The following is a 16,257-nucleotide window of genomic DNA, read 5'->3' as shown; positions in this document are numbered from 1 at the left end:
GATGCGCATTTCCTGTGATAACACCTAATTCCTGCCCCTCTAACAAGAGGCCTGCAGCAGAGAAAATCCGTTCTCCTTACGACACCAAGCTGTCTGCAATTAAAGTCACAACAGCTGCTAACACTTATTCAGCCCCACTGATAAAAGCTGCAGTGACGCTTTGATTTATAAGAACTAGCAAAGTCTGGCTCCTACACAGAGGATGTTACCTGCTTCACACGATGCTCTTTATAGATGAGAAACTGCCCAGGACGCTCCCCATGCTCGGACAATGGAGGCTGTTACTGCTGAAAGCCGTGGTTACTTTCCATAATTACTCCACAGCTGCGTGTGAGGCCGCCGTTGTGGTTAGTTTCTGCAATGAAATCCTTCTGAGAGCTGCACTTGCTTTCACCAGGAGCTTGACTCTTTACCTCTCAGTCTTGCTGAAACTGAACACGTTCATCAGGCAGAAGCTAGCAGGTGTGCTCCTGGCACGTGAAGACTTGGACCAACATGCATGCTCAAGCTGCTGCTCCACCTGGCCTCCATCGCACACCTTGAGAAATTACAGCTGCCCTCCGAGTGGCTGTGGAGGAAGGAGATCTGCAGAGCCCTTAAAGCCAATCAAGGCAGTGCTGCTTGTGCTGCCCGCGCTCTGCCGCTTCTCACTATCTCTGTGTTTGATGTCCTTTGCTCTCGTTCAAGTGGCAGTTTCACTCCTGCCTTGTCTGTGGAGCAACCTCAGACGCTGCGTCTCCACTGTGACAGCTCTACGTGAGAGCATCAGACCGATAGTGTCCGTCTTCCTGGAGTTTGGCACCAGCGGCGGCGTATCGTTACTTTGAGCTACCCCTAAATACCTCCAGTACCTCAACTCTTTGTGCAATCTATCACCTGAACTAAACACGTTATTTTAATGACAAGTCCAAATGTGCCTGAATTTCTACAGCGTATTTATTGGAATAAAAATCGTACAGACACCTTTTGTTATCACTGTCAGTATTTTAGGTCATGTAAATCCACAAGCGCACACATCCTCAATCCAATAACTCCCAGACACTTTTAAAAGATACGTACGTGACACTTTATTGCATCAGTTCCACTAATAAATAGTACTCCCACTCCCTCTGTAACCCAACAGATGGTGCTAGGATCCACTGCAGCATCCTTGATCAATACATCCAGTCAGTAAATCAAAAAGTGTTTCGAGTGTGGGTTACAAAAGTACCTGTAACAACATTTCACTGGCTCAGAAAAGGCTCAAGGGGGGAAAATGAAGTCCAAGTTAAGGCTTGATTGTAAATGCAAGATAAATATTTAAACTTAAAGAATGCAGGCTTAAAAAAAGCTGCTCCTATTCTTTCTCTACTGCATAACTGTGTGTGTGTGTGTGTGTGCATGCAATGTCACTTTTTTTCTTGGCTTCTGAATTTAAAAGACACCTGGGATCACAGACACACAGCTTGGCATTTGGCTTCTGACCAAAGTCAACGTCTACAGTATGACATGCTGCCAAGCGACTGTGTGTATACGTGCCCTCAGGGCCTCAGAATAACTTCATAGCATACGATCTGCAAAATCAGTTCATGTTTGGCTACAAAAGCAACAGTGAAACCGAAAAAAAGAGATTTGGTTTATGATTGCCAAAGCCACCAGAGACAGATTTTTGGTTTGACATTTCAGATGACAGTAACATTAACATTTTAAATGAAAGAGTAACTTCAATAATATAAAATTCCTTCCAAAAAACCAATTAACAAACAAATGTAACAAGAGGACGAAAAAAAAAAGAAAGAAGAAAAGCTACAAATGGTCCCAAGATTGCAAAATGACGGTGGCAAGGTGTGGGCTGGCGACTGCCTCTACTTCAGGTTTGCAACTTTATCTCAATTGCATTACTTCAGTTTATTGATAAAAAGAAACCTTTATGCGAAAAGTCCCACACGAGAATGAAACGCTAAACTGCACCCAGAGAGCGTTTACAGTAACAGGATCGTGTCGAGAAAAATAGGAAAGAGTGAACGAGCGACGTCTCAGACTCTGGTGTAGGTGGTTCCTCTCATTAACTGAGTGGACCAAAACCAGAGTTTAAAAAACCGAATTCCTGGGCTTACACACAGCAACATTAGAAGATTTATGATAGTATTCACAAACTTTTTCTGATCGGACATTTGATGCTGCTCTTTGCTGCGTGTCCTCAGAAGAAAATCCAAGAGGGGAAAGTGTATCAAAACCACACTGCAATTATGAAGAAGCGATGACCTGTGGCTTGGAATGATTCAAGACTGTGGTTTACTTCAACAGTGGAGTAAAGACACTTTGAATGATTAGCTGCCAAGGAAAAAAAATCCCAACTAAACTACAAATCATTGCACTAAAAGAGAAAATGAGCCAGTGAGGTCTTTAAAGCGTAAACTACTGTCAGCTTTAACATCAGCTTCCAGAGAGCCCAATCAGCAACAGATAAACATGGAAGGCATGCCCATAAATGGCCAGCGAAGGTTGATACAGGTTCACCCCCGAAAAAGTGATATGCACGTTATATGTCATTCCCAACCCATTCCTTGCCACCGGCAACAACAAAGAAAAAACAAATGTTGTCAAAGCTTTCTGATAAAAGAAACAATGCAACACTGTGATAATACACAACAGTGAGATACAAGAGCGATTACTGAAAGACTGCATAAAAAAAAGAAGAAAAAAAAAAGAGCCACGACACACAAGACACAGGACAGGACGTCATCTTCTGATGGTTTACTTCACACAGACGCTTTCTTTGGGGTCTGTGCTTAAATGTGTGTCTATGCCAAGCTTTTGTTGTTAGTGATGAATGGTGCGGCTCACTCTACTGTCACGGACTTGGCCAGGTTTCTTGGACAGTCCACCTGCGTTTAAACAGAGGAGCAGACAATCAATAGCCTTGCAGATGAAAAGGACACTGTTGCTGCTGTTGACTAAATGCTGCTGTCAAAACACCCGAGTATGATTTATACAAATCTTAACAAAAACATACTTTAATCTGCGAGCCAGAGATATGGCGGTTTGGAAGAACTGCTCTTGTAATTATCACACATGTCCTGTCCAGAGCGCTTCTCCTCCCCTCGGACAAAATTACATAAAACACAGGGCATGCGTGTGGTGGAGCTGTTTGTTCTACAGAGCTGCACGGCCAGGACGTTTCTCTGAAATGCTCTGAAAAACTGACTAGATGCTGACTTTGAGTTAAGCTGCTCACTTTGACCTTTAAAATTCCTCAAAAACAGGAAATCAAGGGGACAACACATCTAAGTCAGTTCTGCAGCACCAGCACAAACATCAGTAACAGCTTGTGGGCTTTGCCAATAAATGAAACAATCGCAGGTCGGAATTCGCGCACAGATGGAGGTTATTTACATTTCACTATAATTCTTTCAGTGTGGCAGCTAACCACATCGTCATCACCTTCACCACCAAGTTTGCCAGTTTACATCGTTCACAAAGTAGGTTACATTTTCAAGCGAGTTGGGGACATGCTGATTTACAGATATAAACACTGCACGTTTATTCTGGCAGTGTTTCTGCTTACAAAGCAGTCCTGAGCGACAGCGCTAGATGATCAGTGACAGGCTAATAATAACAGAATATCTCATTTATATTGTGCTCCAGAATCTTTTGCACAACTGTCTTCTTTTATGTCCTGAAATGAATCATCGACGTATTTTACACAATCATACTCTTACTACACCTGTAAACACAGGTATACTGATGATGACTGTAAGAGTGGAAATCACTTGGGAAAATGGTATCTCCAAGAAATGTTTGAATTAAGAAGCATGCTGGATTGAGAGTTGTTGCTGATCCTGAAGGGAAAGCACTTACATCGTAGCCTCTGAGGACAGCCAGGTGGAAGGACAGCAGCTGCAGAGGGATGACGCTCAGGATGCCCTGCAGGCAGTCCAAACAGTGAGGCACTTTGATGGTGCGGCTGGAGTTTTTGATGGTTTCGTGATCGTCCTTGTCGCAGATCACAATAGGACGACCCTGTAAATGAAACAAAGAGATGAATATAGTGTGTTTACTGCACAATGATGGAGATGCGCTGAATCAACCTCTCCCCTTTCACCGACTGAGTTGAAGGGCCAGAGGTGACGCAGTGGTCAACATACTTTCGGGGTTTGAACTTAATGAGTTATGATGCAAACAGTTTTCAGAAAGGAAAAAACTTAAATGGATTCAAATAAACTCACTTAGTCATTTTCCACGATATAATAAACACTGTAAAGTGTCACATTTAGTTTTTATTTGTCAGAGTTTGTTTGAGCATTTCAGGCAACTAAACAATCTGGGCTGATCACTTGTGACTGGATTATAAAATAAACCAACACACCGACATTACAATAAGGCTGATCACAAAACATGCGCCATGTGCGATTCTTACCTGGCGAGCAACAACTTGCTGCAGGGCATTCTGACACTTGACATAAGTGTGGTCTCTCATTATGATCATGATCACCGGCATGAGTTTATCCACCAGGGCCAGCGGGCCGTGTTTCAGCTCTCCTGCCAGGATACCCTCTGAATGCATGTACGTGATTTCCTTGATTTTCTGCAGGGGAATGAAAAAAAACATCCAGACTTTAGATAAATACAAGCCTACGCTGAAATTAACAATCAAGCTGTCAGATGATAAACTCGCATGTGCTCACCAGTGCTCCCTCCAAGCAGGTAGCGTAATGGTAGCCTCTGCCCATGATGAGCACACTCTTCTGCTGGTACAGCTCTGTTGCCAGCTTCTGGATTTCATCATCCAAACTGAGGACCTCCTTAATCAGATCTAACACACACACACACACACACACACACACACACACACACACACACACACACACACACACACACACACACACACACACACACACACACACACACACACACACACACACACACACACACACACATTTTTTTTCTTGTTTCAAGAGGCTGACTGGCAGAGACAAAATATGAAAAAAATATTGCAGCAACATGAACCTAGACTCAGCTTCTAATGTTGGGCAGGGAGTGGCAGACAAGCCAGACATTCCTTATTAGGTTACTATTGGGGACATGCTATCATGTGCTTTAGATTCACAGAGTCATGCAAGAGCCCAACGCCAAAATCTAAAGCTATTCATCCGTCTGCCCCCCTTCCCGCTCTCTCTCGTCTTCTGATCCCTATGTTGCCGTTTAAGTTTGTCCTCTAAGAGGATTTAAAAAAAAAAAAAAACACCAACAAAAACAAAACTAAAACAGGCTGTGGATGTGCTTGATCTTGGGTCTGAGAGCTAGTTTTTCCAGTCTTTTTGTGTTTAAACTTCACATATGATCAAGACTTCTCTGGCTGAATTACAACACATGTGGTGTGACTTACCTGGAAGCACTCTTAGGCCCTGGATTATCTCACGGCGCCTGGGCTGCACTGAAATCCTGTCATCGCACATCAGGAGGGCAAACATGATCAAGGCCACAAACTGACTGGTGTAGGCCTGAAGACGAAAAACACAACAGAGAAAGTAGAATATTTATTAACTGTAACACAATTACTAAGATGCGGTTTCTTTGTCTGTCTCTACTCTGACTAATAAAGAAAACAACTGCTCCCTAACTCTTTGTATGAAGGTCACAAAGTGGACCGCCACCACTGCACAGTCAAAGCTTGCTTGCTTGTGACCTCATTTCTAGAGGGAATGGTAGATTTCCTATTTTGCAGCTCAATATCGAACCAACGAAGCAGCGACCAGATCACGACTTGAGCCTTTCGGTACAGATTATGAAGCCATGTCCTTCTTTTTCGCTTTGTTTTGATTGCAAATTTGGTCTCCAGTTTATAATCTGCACCAGATGAAATATGGAGAGGTGGGTTTTCATACACATCAAGCAGCATCAAGCAGCATCAAGCAGCAACACACGCAGTTAAGTTAGTGCTGCTCATCCTAAAAACCTTTGTAGCCACATATACCACAGATGATGTCTGATCCTTCTGGAAATGTCGCTTCTTATAACCTCAACACATCTGAGACTGTGCCTGCCGTCATCGCCGCCCGCACCCTCTCCTTCCTTCATCTCCAAGCACGTTTGGAGGTCTTCCATGCTCATTTAGGAGATTCAATCAGAGTCTGAGAGAAGCCAAGTCAATTCACAAGACTCTCTGGACTCAGAAATGCCAATGTGCAGGGCCAAGAAAATAGCTGTAAAACCTTTACACACCGTTTCTTTTTTCTTCACAACAACACACAAATCGTAGTCCTTCAGAGCTGTGGCAACATATTTAACCCACATATTCAACCGTTGATCTCTTCCATATTCATACTTTCAAACTTGTCAGTGCTTTCCTGATGCACAATGTGCCAACTTTGACCCTGCAAATGTGAGCATGCATGCATACACAGCTGAAACATAAAGAAAACACAACAGCTGTGATCTAGAAAACAAACTTTGTAATCCTGTAAATTCCCAGTGGAAAGAGTTATGTAATTCAAAAGCAGTCTTCTCTCATTTACTGTCGGCTGACCTGCCAGAAGGATCTGCCTCATGATAGCATCAAAGTGTTTTGTCTTTTAGTGCTAATTTATGCCATGAATCTTGAATATGAACAAAGGAATTGGAAATTCCCTCATTTAAAGTTTAAAAAAAATCCTACGAGCATGAAAAAGCAGAAAATTGAGACCAAATATATGAATTTGGGATGATTCAGCATGTGATTAGTTGCAAACCAAGTCAGTGTTTTGATAAGCTTGGTTGTTAATGTGCAACATTCGGTTGAGGTGGGTGTGGGTGTGTGGCCCTGCCAGCCGAGCAGTAAATGATGGCGTCTCTGAGGCGTGCTCTGGGACTTTGGAGCAACACAAGAGTCACTGAGCCAAGAGCTGGGGCAGGGAAGGACCTGCTCCACTTTTCCTAACTCTCTCTCTCTATGCTCCCTAGAAAGAGCAGGGGCTTCAACTCCTCTGCTCAAATCCCAGCTGGCAAATGCTTTCGGTGAGGGGGTGGGAGGGGCATGAAACCAAGTGTCCAAGGTTTACATGAGCTGAGATGAGAAAATCAGGCTTCTTTAACTCCCTCTGGGATAACGGTGGAGGACCACGTCAACTTCCAAAAGGCGGGACCAGAATTGCAATGGAGTTTTCATCTGGGTTTCATTCAGAGTCAGCGAGCATCGAGTTCATTTATGAGATGTTGCAATTAACTGGTGTACAGTACTTTAGCTAAGCATCAAAGGCTCAGTTACAACAAATCAAAGAAATCATGCGCTATATTTCTAACTTGAACGTAACAAATTCATTTGGTGTGTTGCCTCTGAAAATATTGTCATAGACAAAAGCAGAAAAATTAGTAGATTGCTTTTTTAAATGGAGCAATAAGCATTCACTTCAACTCCAAGGGAATGTGCTGTTTTCAATCATCCACATCCAAGCCTGCCACAACAAGGTGAAAACACACCCAGCAGTACATTCATCTTCATCACTAATGACTCAGTCTCACTGGAGTTTAAATAGAATGAGTAGGAAAACTCTATGGCTGGAAACTTGGTTGCTGCCCAGTGAACTGATTTAAAAAAAATAAATAAATAAAAATTTGGAGCCTGCAACTGGTTGCAAGTTGTTTGGCAACCTGTCTCCAGCTCCAACTGACTGCAATCACCGTCAGACACATTGGTGAACATTTGAAAGGCGGAGTCCACTCAACTGGTTATATCGCTATATAAGATTCCTGAGCCCCTGTCTCATTATGCAGTGAAATCGTCATCCAACAGCAACTATGCCGATATTTGTGGAGCAACTTCTGACTTTCTCTTCAAAATCTATGAGGTTCTGGCTAAATGCATGCAGTTAATGTGAATTTATTTGTATGTAAAAGGCAACAGATTTTCTATTTTGGTTGATTTATCACACACAGATTGCATGTAATTGGCAACTTGGCCCCATTCACCCCTCAAAATGATTACAGACTGACTCTGTCTTATCACCATTTTATCACTCTTTATATAAGTTGCTATGAAGGAGGCAACTGACAGCGGGTAGTCACAGACCTGGTCCCTGTGTTTAAAGTAGCCATTTCAAAGATAGCAAGATAATAATAACAGTAATTTTGGTAATGCTGTGTAGCATAATATAACCTAACCTCAAGAGGTTAATGTAAGAAGTATCCTTTCAATCTCCAGTGACACAATAAATGCATGTTGTGGTTTTCCACTTCCACGGCGCATAAAAGCTGCACTCATAAAAACCGCAGAGTTAATTAGAGCCACGGTTGCCATGGTATACCTTGGTGCTCGCTACTCCGATCTCTGGCCCGGCGTTGATGTGGACGCCACAGTCAGTCTCCCTCGAGATGGAGCTGCCCACTGTGTTAGTGACGCCCACAGTCAGAGCCCCCCTCTCCTTACAGTAGCGCAGGGCCATGAGGCTGTCAGCGGTCTCCCCTGCGGGGTCGGCAGAAATGGAAAACACAACCCGTTTATGGAACGTAACAATTCACACAATAAAACTGATTTACTGACTTTTGCACCATAAACTAGTCTGATTTAAGACAGCTTTACAGAAAAAAATAATCCACAGGTTTCAAAAACTTTGACTCAGCATTTTGAAAAAGTTGAGCACATAGAAAGATAAATCAAGAAGAGCCCCCAAATAGAAAGTGGAATACAAATGGGGAATGTGCCACAGATCAAGTCCAGATGGCACTGGTCTCCACACCTGACTGGCTGATAAAGAAGCAGACATCGTCTCGGAAAACAGGCGTGTTCCTGTCCAGGAAGTCGCTGGCCAGCTCCACCATGACAGGCAGCTCGGTCAGCTCCTCCAGCACCTGGCGGGTCTGGGAAAAAAAACAACAGCATCGATTTGTGAAAACGTGCCAGCTGTGCACAGAGCATAGAGTGTGGCAGGACACGAAGCTCATACCACAACACAGGTGTCATATTTCCTGTCATATTTTCCTCTTGGATTCAGTTTGATTATTTTTCTGACGGGACTTTGCACCAAAGAACAAAAGGTGGTTAAACAAAAGACTACTCACTGCTACTCCTGCATGATAGCTGGTGCCACAAGCAATGAGGATAAGTCGGCGACACCTCTGAATCTCTTTGATGTGATCCTTAAGTCCACCCAGTGTCACTGAAAAGCACAACAAACTGCTCAAAGACCACAAACACCCCACAGGAGAGATGGGACATTTTACACTTAAAAAATGTACTTATAGCTGTAAAACTTTTATAGGGCGTCCTTGATCCTTATTATAATGAACTAAAGGTAGTTGCACATGCAAAACTAAATTACTTGACGCTAAAGACTACAGTGAAAGCCAAAGATTGACATTTTTGAGGAATTGTCATTTCTTGTCTTGGTAAATATAATAATAAGGCAGTGCTCCAACCTGTGTTGTTGTCAAAGTTGACTCTCCCTCTCATGGTGTTAACAACAGACTCTGGCTGCTCAAAGATCTCCTTCTGCATGAAGGAGCTGTAGTTGCCTGTAAAATGAGGATCAGATATCACGGGAACATTTCCAGAATTAGTCAAAAAAAAAAAAGAAGAAAAGGTAAATACCAGTTAAGCACTCAGTGATAGACTTTTTATAAGCCCCATAAAACCCACATGAACTCAACCGAACGAGAGAGGTTTTGTTTACATGTATTAAGCGTCCGAGAATGCAAACCACAGCCTCCTGAAGGAGCAAAAACAAACGTCCTCACTGTGTTTTATTTACAATCAGGCCTTCCTGGAAATGAGAGTACTTATTGGGTAAACTTTCTTTCTCTATTAAGATATTTGGAGCCATAGCATGAGTCATGCCTCAAATGAAATAAAACGTACAAAAAACATTAGGGAGATAATGTTTTCCTATCAATTAAAAACCGTGACGGTAAAGAAAATATATATGTCTATATGCAAGTGCGTTTCAGCCTCCCTTTGAGAGCAATTTGGGTCATTCGAATTAGGTTATTCAGCAGAAGAAGAAAAAACTAGGAAATGAGAGGAGAGAGGCTGAGTAATGACAGGACCACAAAGGAATGTCGAGTGCAGCCAACACCGGCTCACCTCTGCCCTCTGCTGGACTGCTGAGGAAAAGTCAGTGAAAATGAAGAAAAAAGAAAATATAGACAGTAACCATGAGATTTAATCTCCTTTTTTTTAGCTGTGTTCATACTGAGCAAACTTCTTAGACTCATGTTCCTCATTTAAGGACACAGCAGCAGGATAGATGAAATACTTCAATTCCAAAAGTCCAATAACTGATGAAGTGCATGTAACAAGTTGATTCTTGGTGCAATTTTGCATGCAAAACAGACCTTATGCACATCGACTCCAAGTCCTAATCAGGGTCTGACAAATATAAAGTCAGTAAGGATTACCTAACAGCCCTGGGAAGCAATTTAATCCTGACTGATTATAGATTTGTCAGATTCTTACAGACCTGGAGTCGATATGCGTAAAGGTCTGTTTTGCATGAAAAACTGTCCCAAGAATAAACTTACATGATTGTGGGGTTTTTATTATGATTTTATACACGAAAAAAGGGAAAATAATGCAATAATAAAAATGTGTCCTAATTCCCATAAGTGAACGCTTTAACTTTGGTGACTTGGGAAAATAATTGTTTTTCTTTAACAACAATTAAACACTGAGAAATGCTTTTTATTGGGTGCATTTGTCTAAGCATTAGTAAGGGGAACTGTACTTTTTTTTAAAAAAGCCACAAATTGCACATTGTTCTATACATAGGATATTAATGGCTTCACATTAAAGCTAAAATTTAAATTTAGCTTTAACAAATCCAGCCCCAGGATTTGTTTGAGTTCAAATCCTGGGGCTGGAGTAAAATGTTGAAAAAGAAGGAAACAGCTGTCTTACTACAAACCTAGCATAATATTTCAACTCGGGTCAAGAAGGGAAGATGGGAGTAATAACATCTTAAAGCAAAGTGGTTTGTTTTACCAACAGTGGTTTCTCTGGTGGCGCTGCTAATCTAGCAAGAGTGTAACGACTTGGATGATAACAAGAACAACCTCAGGGCAAACCGTTAAAAGCAAGCCAAACTATGTAAGCAGCTGGTCATCGATTATGACTTGCAGGATAATAACAGGATTTGAGACTAAATTAATGGCACAGTATAAATGATTTATTGACCATTAGTGTGGGAAAGGAATGCATGTTGTGAAGAGAATTCGTCCCTCCACTCACCCATCATGATCTGCTGTAGTTCCATCTGCAGGGTCTGGATGGCACGGGCTGGGTAGTCTCCAGCTGTACGCTTTATCCTGTGAATCGACAGCCGGCCATCCATCACGGCGGCTACGTCGTCGTCCTCGAGGAAGATCACCCGGTTTGTGTGCTCGATCACTGCGCTGTCGTGGCAGATCAGAAACCACATCAAACGTTTGATTTTTGATACACGCATAAAGCAGGCATATAAAGAACATCGTTGTGCACTCTAACAGTATCTGCTTACCTCGCATCAGATGCAAAATAGTACTCCACCGCTTTTTCATCTACTGGAAACAGGCAGGTGTCCTGGTCTGTCCTGGGTAGGGTGCTGCAGCTCTTCTTGTCTTTAGTAGCTGGGATGTAAAAGAAAACAGGCCTCAGGCAATTTCATCCAGCCACATTTGGATACATTTGACTAGAAAGAGAAACTATAACTACATGAGCGGTAGAGCACAGGAATATGATCGCTGGACAGTTTGTGATCACTGCGCACTCCAATCAGCAGAGGACCTCCCCTCCTGTATAAACCACAAGAAAATATTCATTTTAAACCACATCCTGATATTTTACCAGTATATGGTCTAAATGCATCGCAGAAAGGTTTCTTATACTGTCAGACTTCAAAATGTATTGTATACATTTTGACCCGTCTTAGACGTCACTTTAGGAGATTTAAGATCAGCCATCAGTGTGTGAGTTTACCTTGTACCAACCACCTCGCCGGGATAGTGGACACTCTTGAAGACCAGTGCAAAAGCTCCTTCCTGCAAGGCAGCAGGTCAAACAGGAAGTCAGATCTTTTTACTGTCTGATTGCTTTTGCATCTTTGGTGTACATTAGCAAGTCCTTACCAGCTGCTGAGTCACACGTTCAACCAGCGTGGCGAAACTGATGTCGTCGCTCTCCCGGTTGTCATACATGTACTTCACCAACTTGGCGATGCTCTCTGTGTCAGTCTCTGACTCGAACTCATAACCTTTGCTCTCCTACAGAAACGAGAAAATGATTTCGCTTTACAAATCGGAACAATGAAAACACATCAAGAAATATTAATGAAAAACATCTGCTCACCAGGAATTTCTTCAGGTCTTTGTAGTTGGTGATAATGCCATTGTGAATGACTATGAATTCTGCAAACCAAAGAGGACTGTCAGAAACTTAACACAGAATCAAACATTTAGCTGTTTCTGTACCAGCTTGAAACATCACTCACCATTGTTTTTGTCAGATCTATGTGGATGACTGTTGACTGGGCTGGGCTCACCGTGAGTGGCCCAGCGAGTGTGGGCAATGCCACTGTGGACATCAAACTCCACATCCAGGTCAATATCCTGCTGTTCTATAAATCAAACAAACACACCCCCAAGACAGACGACATTAAATATGCGAATTGCACCACAGCGTGCAGGAAGGAAAATTGAGGATTCGGTCAACTATTAGTTCTCTCTAAACGAGCAACAATCTCAGCTTACTGTGGATCTCCTCATCCAGGGCCTTCACTTTTCCACGCTGCTTGATCAGCTGGATAGATCTGGCGTTGACCTCCCAATCTTTGCTGTTGCCCCCATCAATTCCAACACCTAATGAAATTTTAAAAAAAGTTAGAAATAGCTGAATCATAAAGATGGCAAGGCCGTAGGTATTAGGTATAACGGTGGTATTACTATTATGTAAGTAAAGTCTTCTTTTTGGTCCAATGTCTGAGAAGAACTGAAAGAAAAAAAAAACTATTATTTACTCAGTATAAGGAAAAATAATCATAGTGTAAATACAAGGTCAGACAGCAGATTCCTTGAAGAAGATTGCTGAAACTACCAAAATGGATGTGAGGGAAAGTACAAAGAAGTGGAAAACCAGAGGGATAAATATAACTGCCTCCACAGAAAACAAAAAAACAAAACAAAAAAACAAAATAATAATAATAATGTAACATAAAACTGAGCAGAACAAAGAGCGAGGAACCAGGAGAAAAACAAAAATCCCAGCATCTGTTGGCACCGTATATAAAACACCGGGACACAACCACACATTAATCAACACGTAACCACACGCAAGCATAAATCAGGCACAAGTCATTAGTGTTGGCATGTATTACTGAAAAACAAAAAATCAAGTGTGACTTTCAGGACAGTTGCTGCATTAATGTTACATTGGAGACCAACAAACTATTACAACATTTTGGCATTTCTTGAGTAACCTCTGAGGAGGTCTGAACACAAGAAAAACAAAACAAAACACAATTTAAAAAAAGGCAGAACTTGTTGGTGATGAGTCTCTCTTTTTCTTACCAGCTGAATCATAGCCTCTGTACTCCAGACGACGTAGACCTTTAAGGAGGATCTCAAGGATTTCACGGCGAGTCCTTGGCACGTGGTAGTTGAGATAGGCAAAGATTCCTTGGGGAAGGAGGGAATAATGTTTTAGAAAGCTTTTCTTTATAAAGAATTTGTGCTACCAAAAGGAGATTTTTTTATTTATTTATTTGCAGTTGGAAGGGCAGATCACTTGAAATGCCTGTCAGACTAATACCCCTGTAACATTTGGGAGTGATGTTTAATTCATGTGGGTTTGGTGAAGGTTGGCTGAAGTCACTATTACAGTATTTAAAAGGTTTTTTCCGATGCCAAAGGACATCTCACAATCTGTATGCTGCATGGATTTATCCCATCAGCTGGTTTTTATTTTAAACAAGCTTTGGATTCATTTTGAGTTAGAAATTGTTTTTAAAACAATTTTAAATCTTAAAACGAAACTATTTATGATGACAATGATTACGTAAAGGTGGCTGGTGAAACCACAGAGAACGTAATTGGACTCCTTCCTGGTGTAGCAGGCCAAGAATTACTGGGAGTTGTCGATCTGCTGCTATTCACAGTTCAGTGCCAGACAAACTAATGTAACACACGAGAAACAAGTCATACAGGCACTGGAAAACCTGATATAGTTATCTCTTGGAAGATAGACCTGTTTAAAGACAATTAAGTATACATATATAGACCTGCCGTTTCCCTAAGATAACCTCTTGCCTACGTAAAGCAGAGGTAGGGGAATTGTCAAAGGAATGACAAAAATCAGACGCGAGATGTTTCTGTTTCCCATCTGTAAATCATTTTAAGATATTTACCTTGTCACTAAGACTTGAGATTTATTTGTGTGTGATTACTAACCCAAGTGAGAGACCATTACGATACAGAAACAGGCCAGTGTAAATCAAGATTTCAGCATTTTATTGGCAACCTCCATAAATAATGAGAATTTCCTCCCTAAAACATCTGTCATCCAGTCTAATAACAAATACACAAAGGAAAGGAGTGACACCATGAATGGCAAAAGGAGTGGGCATAAAGTGCAGCCCTGTTACAGGGCTAAACACTAACCAGTGGACATCCTGGCTCAACAGAGCATTCATTCAGAAAAGCAAGTGATGGGGGTGGACACTGAGGGGTAAAGAGAGACAAAAGGGACCCTTCTGCAAATAATCAGTGCTTAATGGTTAACCTAAGCAAAGTGGCACCTTACTGTGACAAGAGATATTGATAGCAAGGTGGCTTGGTTATGGAAGTGCTCTGATTGTGATAACAGTGAGAGAAAACAGATGTCAGGTATCAGTCATAGGACTGAGATAGATGGAGACGGCGGAGACAGGACAGGATTAGAAAGCATCAAACTGATTATGACCACTGGCGTCATATAGACAGTGAAAGACTGATGTTAATTCACAGCGATACACCAGTATTATATAGTACAATATTTGCTAAAGCCTTTGGCACTCTTTTAAGGGGTTGACTCAATTTGACTTAAAAAAACATATTTGATTTTATGTTTTGTTTATCCTATTTGTATGTGTACAGCATTTTGTGGACACTGGTTTATATGTTAAAGTGCTTTATAAATAAAGGTGGTATGGTATGGTATGGTATTATCCCAAAGAACACAGATCATCTAGTTACACTTTCATTGTTTATAATAACAACGAGCCTAACTCGTTTTCCAAGGTCTCTGTCACAGTCATCTAGATCCACAGTAACAGACAGAGATTTAGCTACTGGAAACTTACTCGGCTGGTAATAACGTCGTAAAGCAGGTTACCATTTTAATGTCGCACTCAAATATCGACTCTGCTGCTCGATCGTGTTATCCCACATCAAGCAGCTTTCAGAGTAAAACGGAAAAACACAGACCGGTTTATATTTAGCTGGCTAGCAACATCATGTTGGCCATACAAAACTCACTTTAGCCTCCCCTAGCTCATTTCCAGCATTTATCCTCAAACTAACATGGCAATAGCTGAATAACTATTCAGCTAGCTATTCTGGTGAAACGTGAACCACACACATTCAGCGCCTATTAGTATAAATATAGAATAAATGCACTACTCACCACACATGGCTACAGTTCTGCTGCCAGTTACAGCTACTCTGAAGTCGGTAGCTGGGAACGCCTGTCAATAAGCTCCGCCCCCGATGGTTCCTATGAATCATAGCCAACCGCGTTCTTCCATGGCGCCTTCTGATTGGTCGGGAGATCTGTCGATTCAGGTTGCGCCTACAGACGTACGCATTTCTGACGTGGCATCAGGATGCGATTCGCAGCCGGAACATCCTGCAGATCCTGCTGCTGCTAGAGTCAACATCGGCCCACAATGGAAGGCCTGTGCTTTCTACTGGCCGTGGAAGGAAAATATTGCTAAAAAGGCCCAAAAGCCTGTGTATGCTCTGGCGATTTTAGAATTACTGAGGTACAACGTCCCTCAGTAGAAATCCACCAATGCTTTTTAAAATTTTTATATGCAAAATTGCCTTTTATGGTTTTTTGGTCTTACATAGTTTAAATGGTTTATATAATTTTTGTGGAAAATACCCACTTTCTATTTTACCTTCTTTTGGTCGCTCTGTTCATGTGTCACCACCCTGGATCATCTGACCTTATTGGTAGTATCCTTTTATGCCGCACCAACCCTCTGCATGTCCTCCTCTTGCCTGGCAGCTACATCTTCAACAACCTTTGTCCAGTATATCAACCATCCGTCCTCTTGTGTTTCAACTGCTCAACTC

At 41.9% G+C, this 16,257-nt stretch overlaps 1 protein-coding gene across 1 annotated transcript; it reads right to left on the bottom strand.

Moving 5' to 3' along the window:
• Window positions 1-1,042: 1,042 nt before the first annotated feature.
• gfpt1 (glutamine--fructose-6-phosphate transaminase 1) lies at window positions 1,043-15,685 on the bottom strand. The gene is made up of 19 exons (XM_012917316.4): window positions 15,584-15,685; window positions 13,492-13,599; window positions 12,676-12,783; window positions 12,417-12,542; window positions 12,275-12,333; window positions 12,055-12,189; window positions 11,906-11,967; window positions 11,642-11,721; window positions 11,448-11,556; window positions 11,180-11,343; window positions 9,373-9,468; window positions 9,016-9,113; window positions 8,694-8,814; window positions 8,262-8,419; window positions 5,369-5,483; window positions 4,668-4,795; window positions 4,400-4,567; window positions 3,841-4,002; window positions 1,043-2,867 (listed from the first exon to the last, which is right to left on the bottom strand). The coding sequence occupies exons 1-19, from the start codon at window positions 15,588-15,590 to the stop codon at window positions 2,823-2,825; spliced, it is 2,049 nt and encodes a 682-aa protein (XP_012772770.1). The 5' UTR covers window positions 15,591-15,685; the 3' UTR covers window positions 1,043-2,822.
• Between the last annotated feature and the right edge of the window lie 572 nt (window positions 15,686-16,257).

Source organism: Maylandia zebra, linkage group LG12, assembly GCF_041146795.1.
Source record: "Maylandia zebra isolate NMK-2024a linkage group LG12, Mzebra_GT3a, whole genome shotgun sequence".
In the NCBI taxonomy this organism is placed as follows: domain Eukaryota; kingdom Metazoa; phylum Chordata; class Actinopteri; order Cichliformes; family Cichlidae; genus Maylandia; species Maylandia zebra.
This window is presented reverse-complemented; position numbering and strand designations above follow the sequence as displayed.